At 44.8% G+C, this 21,623-nt stretch overlaps 1 protein-coding gene across 6 annotated transcripts; it reads left to right on the top strand.

Moving 5' to 3' along the window:
• Positions 1 to 612: 612 nt before the first annotated feature.
• LOC127583833 (signal peptide peptidase-like 2A) lies at positions 613 to 20,219 on the top strand. 6 transcript variants are annotated; one of them, XM_052040206.1, is made up of 9 exons: positions 613 to 691; positions 1,600 to 1,674; positions 8,108 to 8,167; positions 8,282 to 8,335; positions 12,668 to 12,767; positions 14,905 to 14,982; positions 15,798 to 15,958; positions 17,058 to 17,091; positions 19,424 to 20,219. In XM_052040206.1, exons 1-9 carry the CDS (start codon positions 662 to 664, stop codon positions 19,459 to 19,461), a joined length of 630 nt encoding a protein of 209 aa, XP_051896166.1. In that variant the 5' UTR covers positions 613 to 661; the 3' UTR covers positions 19,462 to 20,219. The 6 variants fall into 6 exon arrangements, with proteins under 6 accessions (XP_051896166.1, XP_051896163.1, XP_051896168.1 ...); XM_052040203.1 differs by having other exon boundaries at positions 17,058 to 17,154; XM_052040208.1 differs by lacking the exon at positions 8,282 to 8,335.
• The last annotated feature ends 1,404 nt before the right edge of the window (positions 20,220 to 21,623 follow it).

Here is a 21,623-nt window from a genome sequence, read left to right as displayed (position 1 = left end):
AGGCAGTCAGGCCTGGTTCACCGTTCAGTGAGGTCACTGCTGATCTGCTTGTTATCGTCTTCCTTTCACCCCCCTTGTCACAAATCTATTTAACCAATAGCTCTGTCTGCTATTAATATTCAAAGCTGCTCTTCCTCAAGGTCAGTGGAAGTAAGAGTCCTGAAAATTCTCGGTCCTCCAGGGAAAAGATTTCCTCGTCTGTCTTGAACGATGAACCCCTCGTTATAGATTCTCCCATAACAACAAGTTTCCTTCTGGATTCAGTCAAGTCCCCTCTTGCCCCACTAAACTCCAACACATACATGTGTCCTGAGCATACATCTGCTGATCTAGGGCACGAGACTAACTCATGTTCTCCTACAGCTGTCCACATAAAGCTCTGGGAGTGGGGGAGAAAAGCTTCACATTCTCAAAATCTTTTAGATTTAATCCTGTGATGTTTCTAAATAAGGTTCTGGTATTTATCAGGAGACTGCAAGAATGTGGCCTGTGAGGGTGATGTCCTTTCACCTTTTAAAGGTCTTGTTTAATTGTCAAATTCTTCCAAGAGCATTGTTGCTGTCTTGTTACACGTGGAGCTGGTACTAACTTGACTGACTTGCATTTCAGGTGGGTTTGGGCTCTACATGACTGTCTTGGAGTTGCCTTTTGCCTTAACTTCATGAAGACCCTGAAGATGCCTCACTTTAAGGTAATGTGTGTTGTCAGGGAGCATCATGTGTGTATTGAAACAATCGTAATATCTCCCTGATGTAGAACAATATATGTGTAACTTGCCTGCTCATCACGTGAGATGTAAAGTAGTTTTAAATTCGTTTTGGAAATTCTGAAAACTAACGTGGGTTATGGGAAATCACTGGTGTTACCGAATATCGAGATGCTGGAAGCGATGACCCCCCAGTGCTGATCGTGGAAGGGAAAAGGGCTCAACTAGCCTGGTAAACACTGGGGCCTCCACAGATGGCGGACTTTGGCAGAGCCCTGAGGGCTGTGCTTCCCAGCAGCTGGGTGAATCGAGTGTGTGGGGAAGTGCTTGTCAGTAACTCCGGAGTCCTCTTCTGGGACTGTGTGCACAACCGATTTGGCTGTGGGTATAGAAGAGATGGGAAAAGGGCATTCGTTGGGAGCGTACTCTCCCAGCTGTTTGCCCTGTTTGAGGGAACTACAGAAATGTTTCTGGTGCAGACATTTAATAAGCTTTTCTGGCAGTATATCTACAAACCTCGGGCACCTTGTGCTGCTCCTCACATCTCCAATCCACCGGTTCGATCCTGACCTTGGGTGCTGTCTGTGTGGAGTTTGCACGTTCTTCCTGTGTTTTCCCTCTCCCCCCCACATGCCAGAGATGCACATGTTGGTAAAGTGATTACCTGCTGTAAGCTTCCGCTGGTGTTAAGGTGAGGGGTAGAATTTGTGGAAGGGGAGAAGTTGATGGGAACGTGGGGGGAGGAGGTGGAGGTGGGCAGGAGAACAGGCCACGGGGGAGAAGTTATTGTCCGTGTGATTGGTCTGTGCACTGGCATGGACGATGAGATCGCCTCGTCATCGGGGAGACTAGTATTTGCAAGGTGCTGAACCTCTGGCCTTCTTGTTTTGCAGTCCTGCGTCATTCTGCTGGTCCTCCTCCTCGTCTACGACGTCTTCTTTGTTTTCATAACTCCTTTTTTCACACCGGTGAGTTTACTGCTGTAGATCCTTCCGTCAAATCCTAGCCAGCGTTTGTAGGTTTAGTCACTGGGCCAGTATTAATGGAGCCAAGGATCTAATGTTTTAACAGCCACCTCAATCAATGTACTTACCCCTCAGCTCTCCTCATGGTTTCTAATGTTCTGTGTGTCCATCAAATGTGGAATATTTGTTAGGTTGCAATGTTTGAAAATATAATGTTTCCAGCCTGACCTGCATGTGATGGTAGAAGCTGTAATATCAGCACTACTGGGAGAATCATGAGGTGTTGTAACACAGGCCATCAGCTCACCCTGACTGAACTGGCACCTAAAGTCCAGTCCAATCCCCCTAATTATCACTGCACTGCTGTGTTTTCAATTGTCAGCAAAACGGAAGTTATGGTCAAGTGTTGTCAAATGTACTATCTTATAACACTTATACAGCACGGAAACAGGCCCTTCGGCCCAACTGGTCCATGCCGACCAAGATGCCCATCCAAGCTAGTCCCATTTGCCAGCGTTTGGCCCATAACCTTCTAAACTTTTCCAATCCATGTACATGTCCAACAGTCTTTTAAAAGATGTTATTGTACCTGCCTCAACCATTTCCTTTGGCAGCTCGTTTCATATATGGACACAACCCTTTGTGTCAGAGTTGCTTCTTGATTCCCCAATCATGGGGGAAAAGACATGAATACATTCCACCCTATCTGTGCCCCTCGTGACCTTAGAGGGGTATAAATTCCTAGCCTGTCCAACCTCTCCCTGTAACTCGGTCCCTCAAGTCCTGGCAACATCCTTGTAAATCTTTTCTGCACTCATTCCAGTTTAATAACATCTTTCCTATAGCAGGAAGACCAAAACTGAACACAACACTCCAAGTGCAGCCTCACCAGCTGTAGAACTGCATCATGACCTCCTAGCTTTTATACTCAATGCCCTGACTTATGAAGACCAGTGTGCCAAAAGCCACCTTCACCACCCTGTCTACCTGTGACTCCACATAGTGAACCGTGTACTCTGTGGTATCTCCGTTCCCCAGGTCCCGCCGTTCACTGTGAAGGTCCTACCTGGATTTTATTTTCCAAAATGCAGCACCTCGTACTGATCAGAATTAAACTCCATCTGCCATTCCTCTGCCCAATTACTCAGCTGATCAAGATCTCCCTGTAATTTTTGATACCCTTCTTCATTGTCCACTATACCACCTATTTTAGTGTCATCTGCAAATTTACTAACTACGCGAGACATCTCGGATTGGGTCCACAGCATTCTTAAACGGGAGGGGGAGCAGCCAGAAGTCATGGTCCACATCAGTACCAATGACATAGACGGGAAGGGTGACGAGGTCCTGCAAAGTGAGTTGAGGGGGTTAAGTGCTAAGTTAAGAGAGGACCTCCAGGGTGGTGAACTCAGGATTGCTACTCGTGCCACGTGCTAGTGAGGCAAGAAATAACGAGAGTGCAGTTTAACATGTGGCTAAGGAGATGGTGCAGGAGGAAGGGCCTCAGATTTTTGGATCATTGGGCTCTCTTCCAGGGCAGGGGAGACCTGTACAAATGAACAGTTTGCACCTGAACTGGAGGGGAACCAATATCCTTTTGGGAAGGTTCGCAAATGCTGCTCAGGGGATAGGGTTTAAACTAGAGTTGCAGGGGGTGGGAACCAGAGTGGCAGGGCAGCAAGTAGAGTGGCTGTGGGGAAAGTAGATGTTATGTCTACAAGCAAAGACAGAAATCGACTGGTTGATGAGCGTGGTGGGACGTGTTCTGAGATGTCTCTTTCAATGCAAGGAGTATTGTAGTAAGCTGGATGAACTTGGAGCATGGATCAGCACATGGAATTATGATGTTGTAACCATTAGTGAGACTTGGTTGCAGGAGGGGCAGGACTGGCAGCTCAATGTTCTGGGGTTCTGATGTGTTAGACACAAGAGAGGGAGGTATTAAAGGGGGAGGGGTGGCATTACTCATCAGGGAAAACGTCACGGCAGTGCTCAGAGAGGACGTACTGGAGGGCTCGTCTACTGAGGCAATGTGGGTGGAACTGAGGAATAAAAAGGGATGACCACGTTGATGGGACTATATTATAGACCTCCCAATAGTCAGCGGGATTTAGAGGAACAAATTTGTAGAGAGATAGCGAACAGTTGCAAGAAACATGAGGTTGTGATAGTAGGTGATTTTAACTTTCCACATATTGACTGGGACTCCCATACTGTAAAGGGATTGGATGGGATAGAGTTTGTCAAATGTGTTCAGGAAAGTTTCCTTAATCAATATGTAGAGGTCCCAATAAGAGAGAGCGTGATACTGGATCTCCTCTTGGGGAATGAGACAGGGCAGGTGACAAGTGTGTGTAGGGGAACGCTTTAGATCTAGTGATCATAATTCCATTATGGAGAAGGATGGGACTGGTCCTCAGGTTGAGATTCTAAATTGGAGTAGGGACAATTTTGATGGCATCAGAAGGGATCTGCAGGTGTGAATTGGGATAGGTTGTTTTCCGGCAAAGAGATGCTTATTAAGTGGGAGGCTTTCAAAAGTGAAATATTGAGAGTACAGAATCTGTATGTTTCTGTTGGAATAAAAGGCAAGGCTAACAGGTTTCCGGAACCTTGGTTATTGAGGGATATTGAGGCCCTGGTAAAGAAGGTGGCGCATATCAGGTATTGGCAGTTAGGATCAAATGAAGCGCTTGAGGAGTATAAGAAATACAAGAGAACACTTGAGAGAGAAAACATGAGGTTGCTCTGTCAGACGGTGAAAGAATCCCAAGGGTTTCTATAGCTATATTAAGAGCAAAAGGGTAGCAAGGGACAAAATTGGTCTTGAAGATCAGCATGGTCATCTATTCTTAAATGAATATTTTACATCTGTATTTACCCTGGAGACAGACACAGAGACTAGAACTGAGGCAAAATAGTAAGGTCATGGTCTGGATTATGGAAGAGGAGGTGCTGGTTGTCTTGAGGTGAATGAAGGTGGATAAATCCCCAGGGCCTGAGGAGCTGTCCCCTCAGACCTTGTGGGAGGTTAGTTCAGAAATTGCAGGGTCCTGGCAGAGATATTTAGAACACCTTTAGCTATGGGTGAGGTGCCGGAGGATAGCTCATGTTGTTCAAGAAAGGCTCTAAGAATAAGCTGGGAAATTATAGGCCGATGAGCCTGACATCAGTCGTGGGTAAATTATTGGAGGGACAGGATATACAAGTATTTGGATAGATAGGGCCTGGTTTGGGATAGTCAACGTGGCTTTGTGTGTGGTAGGTCATGTCTAACCAATCTCGGAGATCTTCGAGCAGGTTACCAAGAAGGTCGACGAGGGAAAGGCGGATGATGTTGTCCACATGGACTTTATTGGTGTTGGTTTATTATTGTCACTTGTACCGAGGTACAGTGGAAAACTTGTCTTGCATACCGATCGTACGGGTCAGTTCATTACACAGTGCAGTTACATTGGGTTAGTACAGAGTGCATTGAAGTAGTACAGGTAAAAACAACAGTAGAGTAAAGTGTCACAGCTACAGAGAAAGTGCAGTGCAATAAGGTGCAAGGTCACAACAAGGTAGATCGTGAGGTCAGAGTCCATCTCATCTTTAGCAAAGCCTTTGACAAAGTCCCACATGGGAGGATGCACCAGAAGGTTAAGTTGCTTAGTATTCAGGATGAATTAGCCAATTGGATTCAACGTTGACTTAGAGAGAGAAGCAGAGAGTGGTCGTAGATGGTTGTGTCTCTGACTCTAGGCCTGTGACTAGTGGTGTGCTGCAGGGATCGGTGCTGGGTCTGTTGTTGTTAAGATATCCTTATTAGTCACGTGTACATCGAAACACACAGTGAAATGCATCTTTTGCGTAGAGTGTTCTGGGGCAGCCCACAAGTGTCGCTACGCTTCTGGTGCCAACATAGCATGCCCACAACTTCCTAACCCGTACGTCTTTTGGAATGTGGGAGGAAACCAGAGCACCCGGAGGAGAATGTACAAACTCCTTACAGAAGGTCGCCATCAGCAAATTTGCAGATGACACCAAGATTGGGGGTGTAGTGGACAGTGAGAAAGGCTGTCAAAGCTTGCAGTGTGATGTTGACTAGCTGAGAAAATGGGCTGAAAAATGGCAGATGGAATTTAATGCAGACAAGTGTGAGGTGTTGCACTTTGGGAGGACAAACCAGGGAAAGACTTACACAGAGAACGGTAGGGCACTGAGGTGTGTGGTAAACAAAGGGAGCTGGGAATACAGATCCATGGTTCCTTGAAAGTGGCATCACAGATAGATAGGGTCATAAAGAGCTTTTGGCACTTTGACCTTCATAAATCAGGGCATTGAGTACAGGAGTTGGGATGTTTTGTTAAAGTTGTACAAGAAGTTGTTGAGGCCGAATTTGGAGTACTGTGTGCAGTTCTGGTCACCTACCTACAGGAAAGATATCAATGAGCTTGAAAGAGTGCAGAGAAAATTTACAAGGATGTCGCTGGGACTTGAGGACCTGAGTTATAGGGAAAGGTTGAATAGGTTAGGAGTTTATTCACCGGAGTGCAGGAGAATGAGGGGAGATATTAAAGACATATACAAAATTGAGGGGTATATATAGAGAGAATGCATGTATGAGACTAGAACTAGAGGATGTAGGTTTAGGGTGAAAGGTGAAATATTTAAGGGGAATCTGAGGGGAAATGTCTTCACTCAGAGGGTGGTGCGAGTGTGGAACGAGCTGCCAGCGGAAGTGGTGGATGTGGGTTCAACTGTCACATTTAAGAGGTTTGGATAGGTACGTGGATGGGAGGGGTTTGGAGGGATATGGTCTGGGTGCAGGTGGATGGGACTAGATAGAAGATCAGGTTGGCATGGACTAGATGGGCTGAAGGGCCTGTTTCTGTATTGTACTGTGCTGTAGTTCTCTGTGCCTTGTTCATTCTTATCCAAATTGTTGGTATAAATGACAAACAGTAATGGGCCCAGCAGCAAGCCTTGGGGAACACCACTAGTCACGGGCCTCCAGTCTGCAAAACAACCTTCCACTGTCACCCTGCCATCGAGCCAATTGTGTATCCAATTAGCCAGCTCTCTCTGGATCCCATGCTTTGTTGAGCCCACTCACCTCCAGACCTTATTATAACCAGTCTAAACATGGATCGAAGGGTTGGTCTAGATGTGAGAGTGACTGCGCATGACATCAAGGCAGCACTTGGTTTTACCAGGGAGTTGATGGGAATTGTGGGGAAAGCAGTCCACTTTGGTCCTAGCTTGCACAAAGGAAGAGGCTGTGGTCGTTATAGCCGTCAGGGTTTGCTGCAGGAGTTTGCTAGCATCCTGGAAATGAATTAAGAGAAACAAAAAATCCTCGTGATTTTGTGCTACACGGGCCCTCGGATCTGAGGTCCCTTGTTGCTGAGACTTTCCAGTAAAACTACTTTCCATCATCCCTGCCTTGTCCTTATTTGTAGTTCCCAGCATTTTGATGCTTTTGGTGTGTTTCAAAGATTTAAAGTATTGCCAAAGCCCTCACTCCTCTCAATGTTGAAAATCCCATTACACGATTTCAAAGAAGTGTGGGCGTGTTCTCCTGGTGAATACTTTTCCTTTAAACAGCCTTATTAAAATTAGATTACCCAGTCATTCCTGTCCAGTTACATTCAATTGGCTGCACAGATACTTCATTGGTGAAGGAGCTAATAGAAAAGGCAGTCTTACATTGAAGATTATGCTTAGTGTTGTTGGATCCGGTTATTTTCGAATCCACAGGTTCTTTCAGGAGTCCAGGAATGAGTTGAAAACAACTTGGTGCTTCACAAAGTTTTATTGGAAAAGTTTAAAACAAAGAAACAGTCACAGAGCACACGGCACCAGCTTTACTACTGGGAGATGAGCTGAGACAAAAGGAACTAAAATGAGCTCAGGCCGGGGGGAGGAGAGCAAGAGAGAGATTAACAAAAAACGACTCCTTTTATACCTGAGATAAGAGATACTCCTCAACTAAGAACAGTCCAATCAGGAAACCTATTCGGTACCTGCGGCCAAACCAACCAATGAAAAGACCCATATTCACCTGATGGACGAACCAATGAGCTAGGAAGCGGCCATTCCTTGTGCAGCCACTTGAGGTGAATCAAACACTGTACGTGTTAAAAAAACTAATTAAAACAGTCGAATCCAACAGTGTGAAGGAAGCATTGGCAAAGTTAAAATATTATACAGTCCAGTTATAACTTTCCATTCGTAACTCACTGCACCACTGCCCACCTTGGAGCCACAGTCACCACGCACAGATCTGTCAGCAGCGGAAGAAAAGCACAGGGAAAATGCCAGTTACTTTCTCCAAACAGACAGGTGAGGGGGCAGGAGGATTGAAGGTTGGTCAGTGAGATCTAGTGATGCATTGACTGAGAATGTGAGAGCCTTGGTTACCATTGCTGGAACAAGCTTTTCTTTATTTCAGAATCATGAGAGCATTATGGTTGAGGTGGCAACAGGATCTGGAGCCGGCACTGGTGAGAAGGTAAAGTAGAAACTATCATCCCGGTCTGGGCTGAACCTGCTGCTTTACTAACAAACGGACAGGATGCTGGGCTTTTGCATTTCCTCAAGCACTAAATATTGGGTTTGATTCTAGAGTACGGGAAACAACTTGATGGAACTTGTAGCACCAGTGCCTCATGTTGAAAAAGTAAGAAGCTATTTATCAAAGTCTGAATTTTATATTTACGGTCAGTGATTATTCTTAAACTATCATTAGTTCTTCTTGGATTGAACCTCCTAACTGGTGTGGTACAGGGCGTGAATACAAGATGCCAGTTTGACATTATTGGGTTTCTGCTTTGGGCAATGTGGGGTGGGGGGGGGGGGGCGGGAGGGGAGGTGGTGAGGTGAGGGAGAGAAGAATGTGAGGGAGAAGACCATAAGACATAGGAGCAGAATTAGGCCATTTGGCCCATCGAGTCTGCCATTCAACCACAGCTGATTTATTTTTCCCTCTCAACCCCATTCTCCTGCCTTCTCCCCGTAACCTTTGACACCCTCACTAATCAAGAATCTATCAACCTCCGCTGTAAATATACCCAATGACTTGGCCTCCACAGCTGTCTGTGGCAATGAATTCCACAGATTCACCACCCTCTGGCTAAAGAAATTCCTCCTCATCTCCGTTCTAAAGGGACGCCCTTCTATTCTGAGGCTGTGCCCTCTGGTCCTAGACTCTCCCACTGATGGAAACATCCTCTCCACGTCCACTCTATCCAGGCCTCTCAATATTGGGTAGATTTCATTGAGATCCCCCCATCATCCTTCTAAACTCCAGTGAGTACAGGCCCAGAGACATCAAACGCTCCTCGTGTGTTAACCCTTTCATTCTTGGGATCATTCTCGTAAACCTCCTCTGGACCCTCTCCAATGCCAGCACATTCTTCCTGAGATACGGGGCCCAAAACTGCTCTCAATACTCCAAATGTGGTCTGACCAATGCCTTGTAAAGCCTCCACATTACACCTTTGGTTTTATATTCCAGTCTTCTTGAAATGAATGCTAACGTTTCATTTGCCTTCCTTGCTACTGACTCAACCTGCAAGTTAACCTTTAGGGAATCCTGCACGAGGGCTCCCAAGTCCCTTTGCACCTCCGATTTCTGAATTCGATCCCCGTTTAGAAAATAGTCTCCACCTTTATTCCTCCTACCAAAGTGCATGACCGTACACTTCCCTGCTCTGTATTCCATCTGCCACTGCTTTGCCCATTCTCCCAACCTGTCCAAGTCCTTCCGCAGACTCCCTGCTTCCTCAACACTACCTGCCCCTCCACCTATCTTTGTATCATCCACAAACTTGGCCAAAAAACCATCAATTCCGTCATCCAGATCATTAACATGTGAAAAGTAGCGGACCCAACATCAATCCTGCTGGTGTCTTCCACAGTGAGGACTGACGCAAAATACTTATTCAGTTCATCCACCATTTCTTCGTTCCCCATTACTACCTCCAGCGTCATTTTCCAGCTGTCCGATGTCCACTCTTGCCTCTTTTACTTTTTATATATCTGAAAAAACATTTGGTATCTTCTTTTATATTATCGGCTAGCTTATCTTCATATTTCATCGTTTCTCCCCTTATTGCTTTTTTTTAGTAGCCTTCTGTTGGTTTTTAAAAGCTTCCCAATCCTATAGCTTCCTGTTAATTTTTGCAATATTGTATGCTCTTTCTTTTGCGCTTCTGCTGCCTTTGACTTCCCTTGTCAGCCACGGTTGCCTCATCCTCCCTTTAAAATACTGCTGCTTCTTTGGGATGAACTGATCCTGCGTCTTCTGAATTACTGCCAGAAGCTCCTGCCATTGCTGCTCTACCGTCATCCCTTCCAATCAACGTTGGCCAGCTCCTCTCTCTCAAACTGCAGGGTGAATTCTATCATATTATGATCACTGCCTCCTAAGGGTTCCTTTACCTTAAGCTCCCTGATCAAATCTGGTTCATTGCACAACACCAAATCCAGAATTGCCTTTTCCCCAGTGGGCTCGACCATAAGCTGCTCTAAAAAGCCATCTTGTAAGCATTCTACAAATTCCTTCTCTTGGGATCCAGTGCCATCCTGATTTTCCCAATCTACCTGCATACTGAAGTCCCCCATGACCACTGTAACATTGCCCTTTTCACATGCCTTTTCTAGCTCCTGTTGTAATTTGTACCCCACATCCTGGCCACTATTCAGAGGCCTGTATAAATTCCCATCGGGGTCTTTTTACCCTTGAGGTTTTTTAACTCTACCCACAAGGATCTACTGATCCTACGTTACTTCTTGCTAAGGATTTGGTTTCATTTTTTTTTACCGGCAGAGCCACCCCACCCCTCTGCCCACCTGCCTGTCTTTTCGATAGGATGTGTATCCTTGGATGTTTAGCTGCCAGCTGTGATTTTCTTTCGACCACGACCCTGATGCTCTCAACAACGTACCTGCCGATTTCTAACTGCGCTATCAGCTCATCTGCTTTATTTCGTATACTGCCTGCATTCAAATATAACACCCTCAGTCCTGTATTCACCACCCCTCTTCTAAAATTTGTCTCCATGTTGCCTGAAGTTACATTCTTATCCCTTTCTAAACTTTGTCTTATTCCTTATTCTGGAGACTTCAGTAACCTCTCCTGCACCCTCCTTCCCTTTTACTTTATCCGTACTTCTCCAATCTGTTGAACCCAATCCCCTATTATTTAGTTTAAAGCCCTATCCACAGCCCTGGTCCCAGTGTGGTTCAGGTGGAGCCCCTCCCATCGGAACAGCTCCCTCCTTCCCCAATACTCGTGCCAATGTCCCACGAATTCAAACCCACTTCTCCCCCACCAATCTCTGAGCCATGCATTTAACTCTGATCTTACTGACCCTGTGCCAATTTGCACGTGGCTCAGGTAGCAATCCAGAGATTATTACCTTTTTGGTTCTGCTTTGTAATTTGGTCCCTAACTGCTCAAATTCCCTCAGCAGAACCTCTTTGGACAAGCTCAAGGGCTGAGGCTCCTCCAGCACTACCTCTTGGATCCCCCTCCCTGCCTCACTCACAATCACACCCTGTTGTCCCTGACCACAGACTGAATTTGAAGTAGTTAATGTAATGAGTGTGACTGCCTCCTGAAACACAGCGTCCACATAACTTCCCCCTCCCTGATGTGTTGCAGTGTTTGAAGCTCAGGTTCCAGGTCATCAGCTCTGAGCCCGAGTTCCTTAAGCAACTAACACTTGATGCAGATGTGATCACCAGTGGGGTCCACCAGCTCCCACATCATGTGCGTACCACACATCACCTGATCCTGCATCCCTACTTCATTTAATTAGTTGTAATTTGGTGTCTTTTTTTTTTAACTATTTTTAAATAAAAACCTTGCCTGTTCTTACCTGCTACTCACCTGTGCCATGACTGGACCCTGGCAAACCACCTTCAGTTCCAGAACATCAAAACTACATCAGATGGTCTTTTACTAAAGAAGAAAACAACCTTGTTTCAGGAAGTGAGTCTTTAGATCACAGCTTGTGTGGTACTTCAGCAGTCAGTGGAAAGGACATGGTGGAGTGGGGCAGCATGGTGACTGGCAGCTTGAGCATGGACCTTGGTGCAACACTCAGCTGGTCAGGCAGCGTCAAAAGGAGGAGAAACAGTTAACATTTCAGTTCCAAGGCCCTTTATCGTATGCTGCCTGACCTGAGTGTTTCCAGCATTGTCTGGTTTTAATCTAAATTTCCACCAGCTGCAGCTTTTGAGTTTAACTTGCTGTGATTTGGCTTCCGAGTGACTCCCAAACATTTGTTGCCTTTTTCATTTGAACAGTGATCTGTCCTCTCGGCTACTTGTCTCTGGAGGAGTACGGATTAATGCTGCTCTGAAGGATTGATCTTTAATGCAGTTTAAGATCAGAGCAGCATGGTGGGGATGTGAGTACTGCCCATGTTGAGTCCAACCTGCATAAGACATTGAATATGCCTTATAAAGTTAGTAACGTGAATGCATGAGTGCAGTGAGAAATGCACTTCGCTTTACTGATGTTAAATAAAGCATTTACGAAACGATTGGTCCTGAGTGAATAGACTTTAACAACAAGGTTGCCTTACAAAGAAATAGTGGAAAGTCGTGTACTGCTCGTCATATCTCATTGCTGCTGTTGTTAATGTAGTTATGTTGGGGCAGTCCTCACTGGATGTTTTGTATGACCCTGAAATTGGTCTCTCCGATTGTAGCCTCAAACCCTGAGGTTTGTAAATCTGTTCCTTTCTCTGCATTTAGTGCAATTCCTCTGGTGACCTGGCTAAACCAGCAAGCCAGTCCACTCTGCTCTGACACTGCTTGTGTCGGGTCTGTGTGTGGGTGTAAGTCTCGCTGAGAGATCTAGTGAAGTCGTTGTCAGTATAACGTAGTGATTTCTTTTAGGAAAAGCAATGGATGGTGTGAGGAAATGTGACAGTTGGGTCCTCTTCCAACTGCAATTCGAGGTTCATTGAATGATCTTGACTGTGGCTGTTCTCTCTAGTTGCCTGTAATAATCAGAGTGCCAAGGCTGGTGCCGTCTGTTGCGACCTTGTGTGGATTGCCTTTTTCTGTGCTTGGCTTTGGAGATATTATAGTACCAGGTGAGTAACAAAAACCTACATCCTCTGACTTGGTGAGAACGAGCTTTTGCAAAGTTGTTGTCTGCCCCACAATTTGTCTGCATTCTCTAGATTATTGCCTCCAGCAGATATTGATATCTTTTAGATATTGATATTTAATTTTTTTTCCAGGTAATAAATATTTCAAGGGTCAGTAATGTGGGAGAAATGGAATGGGTTCTGTTACACTCAGATAAAAGAAACTTGCCTTGCACATTGCCTTAAATCTCTAGGTTGTACTTTTAGATTTCTACAGGCAATTGGTTGATCTGACTATGCCCTACCTAACTTGGAGAGCTGTATCACTGCATGACTCGTTTGAAGTGTTCCCTTGTGAACTGAAGTCCATTAACATCACTTCAGCTGGTATCTGTACTTGCTGAACCAAGGTGGTGAATCAGCACCAAGTACAGAAGTTCCCACGTTGTACGGCAGTAACAGTCTATAGAGCACCAAGTTAATTCATTGGAATTTAAGTATTCATCAGCTGTAATTCAGCTTAACCCTCAGTTTGAAATTAAAATTGATGATTTAATTTCCATAAGAACATTGAACAGCAGAGGAACAGGGCCTCCTGCCCACCATCTGGTGCCGAACTAACTAAATTAGTAATTAAATGTCTAACTAATTGGTTCTGAAGGGAGGTGGGTTGGGAGGGGTTGTAGAGAAGGACAGAGATGAGTCGACGTGTGGCAGCCTGCTACCGATGTGCACATGGGAGACGGCTGGCAGGCTTTTCTGCTGATTTACTTGTACTTGTGGCACCTTGTTCAGAAAGTGCAGGTGGGCCTCTGCCTGCTGCTGGCTCAGGCTGCTGCCCAACGCGTTCCTCTGCTATGTGTTCACTTGCATTTCTTCCACTTTGGAAGCAGTTCACAAGTGTGTTTGCTCTTTATTCCATCCTGGGCTTGAGTTCACACTGCATGTCACTCGAGCATTCTGTGTCTAGCCTGTTGTAGAACACAGAACGGTACAGGAACGGGTCCTTCTACCTGCACATCTATATCCCTCCATCCCCTGCGTGTTCATGTGGATATCTTAAGCATCTTAAATGCCTCCACTGTATCTGCTTCCACCACCTACCCCGGCAGCTCTATAAAAGATAAAAGAAACGTGCCTTTAAACTCCACCCTCCACCACCACCACCCACCTCCCACCTCACCTTGAAGCTATGCCCTCTGGTATTTGGCATTTCTACACTGGGCTGGGGGAGGGGGGGATGCTGTCCACCCAGTCTATGCCCCTCATAATTCTATAAACTTCTATCAGGTTCCCCCTCATCCTTCAATGCTCCAGAGAAAACAATCCAAGTTTGTCCAACCTCGTATGTAAAACCTTCTAAATCCAGGCAGTATTCAGGTCTCTCCAAAGCCTCCACATCCTTCCTGTGACGGGGTGATCAGACTGCATACCTGACCAAAGTTTTACACATCGCAACATGACTCCTGACTCTTGTACTCTGCCCCTAGTGATGAAGGCACGTGTGCCCCGTTCCTCCTCTACCACCGTGTCTACATATGTTGCCACTTTCAGGGAGGTATATTTCAGGTTAAAGCACGAAAGTTGAACTGGAGGAGTGAATGAGTGAGGGGCTGAGGCACATTGATTTTGGGAGAGAGCGCAAGGGTTGGAGTGGTTTGAGCTTGGATATACAGACTGAAGGAAAGGGCACCAAATAGAGTTGGTTAAGCCAACATATGTAGAAAGGGGAAATGCATTGTGGTTGTGCAGTGAGAACTTGCTGGCTGTGGGGTGAGCAGAGGTCGCAGTGTGATTGTCCAAGGGTGGCGGCAGGTGGAATTGGGGCGTGTTCCATACCTGGAAGCTTGCAGGGAGCTCTGAATACATTGGTGGTTCAGTGTGCAGCGAGGGGGACGTTGCTTCCAGGTGATTGCTGTGGATGGAGTTGGCGATCGTTTCACAACTCCAGAGGTAACATGGTTTGAAAGGAAATGCTTCGGTATCGGTGCTGCACTCAGCCAAAGATTGTGGTCTGTGGTGCCTCACTCCCATGGAATGAAAAGTAAACCAGAAGATTATAACTACAAATGTACAAGTTTGGCCAGGTTTTGATCAGTATTTATTATGAGACTGATTTTACTGCCATAATATCTTGCAGGGTTATTGGTTGCTTACTGTCGAAGATTTGATGTTCAGACAAACGGGGCCAACATCTACTTCATTCTGTGTACAATAGGTAAAGTAATTTTAATACATTGATACATGAGGAAATATTTTTATAGCCAGTAATTATTAGAACAATTGTCTGCTCATGAACGTCTGTAAGTTATAGTATAATCCAGTCTTGTCTGAAATATATGAAACTGCATTCATTTCCCTGAGTGAGAATTAAGCAATTGGATACTGTTGCATTAATCTGGGTCTAATCTAGTTTCTTGCAACAAAGGAACCATTAAATTCACCTACACCAAGGCTGCAGGATCTTTATAGAATATCTGTTGTATTGGCCACAAGCTGATCTCCTTTTGATCCTGGGTTAGGGAGAAGTGGGAAGCTGTGGTATCTATCGGCTGAATCAGGTTCTACCAAACTTCTCACCAAACCTTTCAAAGTTTCAAAGAGTTTCCAAGGACTGTTTAAATGTGAGGTTCAGGCCTCTGTTCAAAACCCCAACCCCCTCTGGGTGTAGACCAATTTTTCAATTGACATGATCTTGCTCACAAGCTGATCCTTTGACCAAACATATACTGGAAAAACACAGCAGGTCAGGTCTTTGGTGGAAAGAAGAATGGGTAATGTGTTGGGTAAGAGACCTTTGCTTCATTTCTGATGCTGCCTGACCCCTGATGTTCCTCCACAGTGTGTTTCCAGCACAACACTCACTGTCTGGATGCTGTGCTTGAGTCTGGGATTTGGATGTGTCTCAGTCACGACCTGCTGGTCTTTTAAAGAACCAACTTATGTAGAAGGCATGAAAGTTGAGAGGAAGACAAGCCATTGGTGGTTCTGAAATGGGAAGAAATATTAATTGTAACTTTATTTTTACTTAAGCATACGCATTCGGCATGGTTTTGACCTTTGCTGTCCTGATCGTGATGAAGATGGCGCAGCCTGCTCTGCTCTACCTTGTACCGTGTACTCTCATCACCTGTACTCTGACAGCCTTGGCACGCAAGGAAATGAGAAAGTTTTGGGCAGGAAGTGGTTATGAGGTTAGCACCTTTCGTTAGCTCCTCTGTTTTGAATAGTGTATAATTAAATGTTTAAAAATGATGCTCTGACTTGGTATGCCAATTTCATTGCCTCAAATGTGTAAACAAGAAGCATGTCGGCTGCTTGGGCCGTCCTTGAGGCAAAATGCATTAGTGAATGGTTGGCCACCAATGTGTGCCCTTTTTTTTAACTGTATACATCCCGCTCATGATAGAACGTTAGACATTGGCATGTATTTTGACTTTTCCTGTTATGTAAAAGACTGTCTTAAAGTGTGACATTGTGACCATGCGGCACTTGGTGTACCAGGGCAGACAGTAACTGCTCGGGCTTGAAAGGATTTGTTCTTCTGATCTCCCAAGTTCCCCCACAGTGACCACTTTCGTGGTGGGATCAGTGCCAATATTTTTTTAAAGCCAGCTGGACGATGATTTGACTAACATGTGGACCCAGCTTTGAATCCTGATCAAATTGATGGGTTGAAAAGTTGACAAGGTGTGATGGAGCAGTCTCCAGCCAAATAGATGTTGTTGGCTTGGTAATTATATTATTGGACCGCTAATCCAGAGGCCTGGATGAGTTTAAATCCCAGCATCTGGGAATGTAACCCTGTTCATTAAGAAATCTGCAATGAAAAATCTTGCATCAGTAATGGCAGTTTTTAACAAGACACTCTTGTTCACTACTATCAGTGTGGAAGGAACCCTGCTGTCCGTGTACATGCTGGCCTCTACTGTGGGTCTGGAATCACATAACATGGCAGATTCTTGACAAGCTAGCAAGCCAGTTGGTTTGAGGCGATGGGGAGTAAATGTTGGCCTTGTCAGCAGTGAGAATTCAGCTTGTTCACTTTTGATTCCAACACGAATGGCTGTTTTTTGAGACATGGGATGTTATTGCTATGTATTGATATTTAAACTATTTTGAATTTGCTCTGTTCAATGCAGAGTCTGTAATCAGCAGTGAGATTGAACTGATGTACATTTGAGTTGATGCCTTAGAGCTAAAGATGCGGCCTGTGATATAGATAATGATACAAAGTAGTGTGATAGCCAGGGTGTTTACTGACCACAAACTTAATGTAACCAATCTTTCTAGGTTTTGGATGTCACCAGGACCCCATTGTTACAAGGTGGGACACCAGTAAAGGACACAGGAGTGACACCACTGCTTTACTATTCGGGGTTTGCAGCGGGTATCTGTCGAGGGCCTTGCTTCCAGTTGTACCTTTATTTCTTTTTCCTTTTCCTATTGGTGGGGCACTGTTGCATTACATTTTGCCTAAAAATCTGATTCTTTTAAACAGTGTGCAAAATTGTGAATTTTGGAGGAATGAAAGCTTAGAAACTGACCTTTTAAGCTATGTTGCTTTAACTTGTGTAATTTCACCCTTGCTCATGAAATATTAGTGGAGATTTTTGGAGCAATATCTGTCTCGAAGCAGGAGGGAACTTTTGCCATTTACTAGGATCAGTGATCAGATCTAATCAACCAAAGAAACAGCTGGAGTGGGAACTCTGGCTCCTGGAATGAAGTCTTTGTGCCACAAGAAGCAGTAAACATAATGTGATGGATTTGATTAGACAAACAAATGTCACTGGATGTCTTGGAAATGACTAGGTGATGGTCAGTCATACAGCACGGAAACAAGCCCTTCGGCCCAACTCGCCCATGCTGACCAAGATGCTCATCTAAACTAGTCCCATTTCCCTCTGAACCGTTCCTATCCATGGACCTGTCCAAGTGTCTTTTAAATGTTGTTAATGTACCAGCCTCACCCACTCCCTCTGGCAGCTCGTTCCATATACTCACTTCTCTCTGGGGGAGTAAATCTTCCTTTCAGTTCTTCATTAAATCTCTCCCCTCTCACCTTAAACCTGTGCCCCTGGTTATATATACCTCTGTACTGTCATTTGTATAGAGACCAAATTCTGCTCCTATATCTTGTGTCTACCCTTTGGTCTCCTCTGCACCAAGGAATAAAGTCCCAGCCTGGCCAACCTCTCCCTGTAACCCAGTCCCTTGAGTCCCGGCAACATCCTTCTGGATCTTTTCTGCACTCCAGCTCAATGGCATCCTTCTTGTGGCCAAAACTGAACACAATCCTAATACTCAGTGCCCTGACTGACGAAGGCCAGGGTGCCAAAAACCACCTTCACCACCCTGTCTACCTGCGATGCCACTTTCAGGGAACCATGCACTTGTACTCCAAGGTCCCTCTGTTCTACAACGCTCCCCAGGGCCCTGCCGTTCACTGAACGTCCTACCTGCATTTGTCTTCCCAAAATGCAACACTCACACTTAACTGAAATGAATATTTACCATTCCTTGGCCCACTTACCCAGATGATCAAGGTTCCTCTAATTCCTGATGACTTTCATTGTCTACAATACCACCTATTCATCTATAAACTTACTAACATTGCCTTGTACATTCTCATCCAAATCATTGATATAGGTGACAAACAACAATGGGCCCAGCACTGACCCCTGAGGCACACCACTAGTCACGGGCCTCATCAGAAAAACAAACTTCCACTGTCAAGCCAATTCTTTACGCAGTTAACGAGCTCTACCTGGGTCCCATGTGATCTAATTTGTCAGAGCAGCCTGCAAGATGGGACCATATCAAAGGCCTTTATCCACTATTAAGCCTGCTAAGACATCTAATTTTAATAACATGTTGTAGAATGTCATTTGTTTTGCCCTCGTCCACTACCTGAGTTCTCCAACTGCAGTGTTCTGGGCTGATGCAGATGAGAAATATTCATTTGCGATCTCGGTGTCACCTCACTCCGTGCACCGGTTGCTCCTTCGGCCCCTGACGGGCCTGCTCTTTCCCAGTTATCCTGTTGCCTTTAATGCTCAGCCATTTTCCTTGGTCTTGATATCTGGTGTCCCCTATTTGCCCTCCTAGTTTCTTTAAGTACGGTCCCCCCCAACTTTCTGCACGTCTGAAGGACCTCTCCTGTTTTCAGTTCTCTACCTGCCACCTGCTTCCTTTTATCTCTTCATCCGACCCAGGACATCCCTTGACATCCGGGGCTCCTTGGATCTGTCACCCTTTTGGGAACACATTTGCCCTGAACAAACTCCCACTTTGTCAAATGTACATTTACCTGAAAGTAGCTGCTCCCAGGCTATTTTTGCCCCTTGATCTACAGTGATCACACGTGTGAGCACACAGCACAGCCTTCCTGAGAAGGGGAAAGCAGTTTTGACCAAGTATTTCTAAACTGTAAAGTACTGCCCATTTTCTAGTCTTGAGTTTCAGATGTTGCATTAAGTGAGTGCAGTAGTAAGGTTTGACATTTGAAATGTTTTTATCTTGTGGAGGAGCCATGCTGATTTTCTGGAAAGCATTATTTCTTTGAGAAATTTCCCTTCAGAAAAGGATTAACTTAAAGTAGCTTTTGCTTTCCTGAGTAACTTGTTTCCCTGAGTAACTGTTGTTTCTCTCCTCAGACGATGATCCCAGTTGGTACAGCGAGCGAAGAGGCTGATGCTAGTCTCATTGAGCCAGTGTCTGAAAATCCCTGAAAGATGTCCCTTGCTGCCTTACAACTACTAATCTTCTATTTATATATATTTTACCACCAAATAATTAGGAAACTCTGGGGGAAATCCAGAATTTGATTACCTGACAAACTACTAATGTCTCTGGCTCTAAGCACAAGTTTCTACATTGGAGTATTTTTGTAATGACTAATGATTTTCCTGAATCTAAGAATCCATCATGTACTTTTCCTGCTTCAGAAACTTTGATATAAATGTCATTGATAAACTTTTTTTTACATGAAACTTTGGTTAATCTGGTCAAACTTCTCTGGTTGCTCTTGCACCAGCATGCTTGGCTTAGAATCACTCAGAAGAAAGTTGGGAAGGCAGACAGACAGACACAAATGTCTGAACAAAGCCAAATGATTATTGAAAATGAACCCCAGATTTCATGACAATATTTCATTCAGTCACTTAATAGTTCCTGTGCACCATCCAATTTAGAGTGACAGATAGGATGGTCACTACCCCAACCAGACAGGTTTGACCATGTGAAGGCCTTCTGAAGATGTTGCTGCATGTGAGGGTAAAGATTAACCTGCACTGTTGTGTAATGTGATTTGCATCTAACTTTGATTATTGGAATACATTCTGTGGAACAGGGTGTACTAAAGTTTGTAGAGGAACTGAAATCCTACGTGTTGCAATTTGAATAAAGGAATGTAACTTCAGAATTATTTTATTAAATACATGTTGAAATGGCTCTGGCTTGAAGTATTTTTTTTCAAACATTGATGTCCCGGAGGACAGCACAATGGTACAACAGGTAGTGCTGGTAGAACTGGCTTTGGTAGACTGCCTGGGTGCTGGAATGAGAGTGAGTAGGTTGCAGGGAAATAAGTGAGGGAATGAGGTTGATCTGAGAGCTGCCATAGACTCGATGGGCTGAATAACCACCTATGTTGTGATGAAGAACGGGTCTGTGCTGTCTGCCATAGGGAAAGTCATCATAAAGGTCATACAGAGCTGCTCCCCAAATTACAGCATGGATTCTGCCTATAGAGGCTTGGTGGTTGTGATCTACGCTGACAACTTCAAGAGAATAGCAGGGAGTAACACCAACCACTCATGTCTTTGATTCCCTCAGTTGAGAAAGATTGTGGAGCATCCTTCTAAAATTTGGTTGCGTGCAGAAATTCAGTTCAAGTTTGTCAGCAACATGATGCAATGCAAGCCATGATTTTACCCAGCTGATTCACAATAGACCCAATTTCTGTTTGTAATGGTGTCAAGCAAGGCTGCCTCATCAACCCAACACTTTTGCCAATCTTTCTTGTACATAAAACTACACCATGGCTAAATGGCACAGTTCTAGGGCCTTTGTGGGAACAAGGGGGACCTGGTGCATAAATCTCTGAAGTGCGAGGGCATGTTGAGAGAGCAGTTAGTAAAAGGCATGGGATCCAGGCTTTCAGAAATGGAGGCATGGATTACAACAGCAAGAAATTGTGGGGATAAATGATGGGGATTTTGTGATTTTTGGTCACCAGACTTGCAAGGGTGCAGAAAATATGAATGGAAGTGTTTGAGGGACAGAGGAATTATACTTAAAAAGGTGGAGAAGAGATTTAACAAATGTGTACAAGACCATTAGTGGCTAGAAGGAAGCTCTTCCCTTCAACAGATGATGCTGTGACCTGGGGATCGACTTGAAATTTTGAGCAGAAGATTTAGGAGAGGTAAGGAAGAACTTTATTTAAATAAATGTAGAAAGTGGTTGTGTTCTGGAATTCATGGCCTGTACTATAGAGTGGTGGAAATACAATCAAAGCTTTCAAATGGGAATTGGGTAGGCTCTTTGGAGAGAATCTGTGGGGCTATGAAGAGCAGAAAAGTTGGTCTGATGACTTGTAATACAAGGTAGACCCAGTTGGTTTCCTCCTGAACTATAATAATTCACTGATTTTTAGTTCCGTTCCATCTGCTGCACCAAAGCCCATAATAAGAAATAGGATGGTGAGGCTTTTGGCCTCCTTGAGCCTCCAATATTAAAATAGATCACAGCTAACCTACTTCGAGCCCTATTTTCCTGCATAATCCCCATATCCCTCGATTTCTCCCTGAAAATGGATCAATAGATGAGTTGGGAGAGGCTGCAGAGGGTTAT

This window comes from Pristis pectinata, chromosome 28 (genome assembly GCF_009764475.1).
Source record: "Pristis pectinata isolate sPriPec2 chromosome 28, sPriPec2.1.pri, whole genome shotgun sequence".
Taxonomy (NCBI): domain Eukaryota; kingdom Metazoa; phylum Chordata; class Chondrichthyes; order Rhinopristiformes; family Pristidae; genus Pristis; species Pristis pectinata.
The sequence above is the reverse complement of the archived record's forward strand: the minus strand, read 5'-3'. Positions and strand labels throughout refer to the sequence as shown.

Coding starts and splice junctions, on each gene's coding strand:
- LOC127583833 (XM_052040203.1), top strand. CDS start 662: ATGAAGACCCTGAAGATGCCTCACTTTAAG. Junction 1,675..8,107: donor TAACTCCTTTTTTCACACCG/GTGAGTTTACTG, acceptor TCTTTATTTCAG/AATCATGAGAGCATTATGGT. Junction 14,983..15,797: donor CTTCATTCTGTGTACAATAG/GTAAAGTAATTT, acceptor TTTTTACTTAAG/CATACGCATTCGGCATGGTT.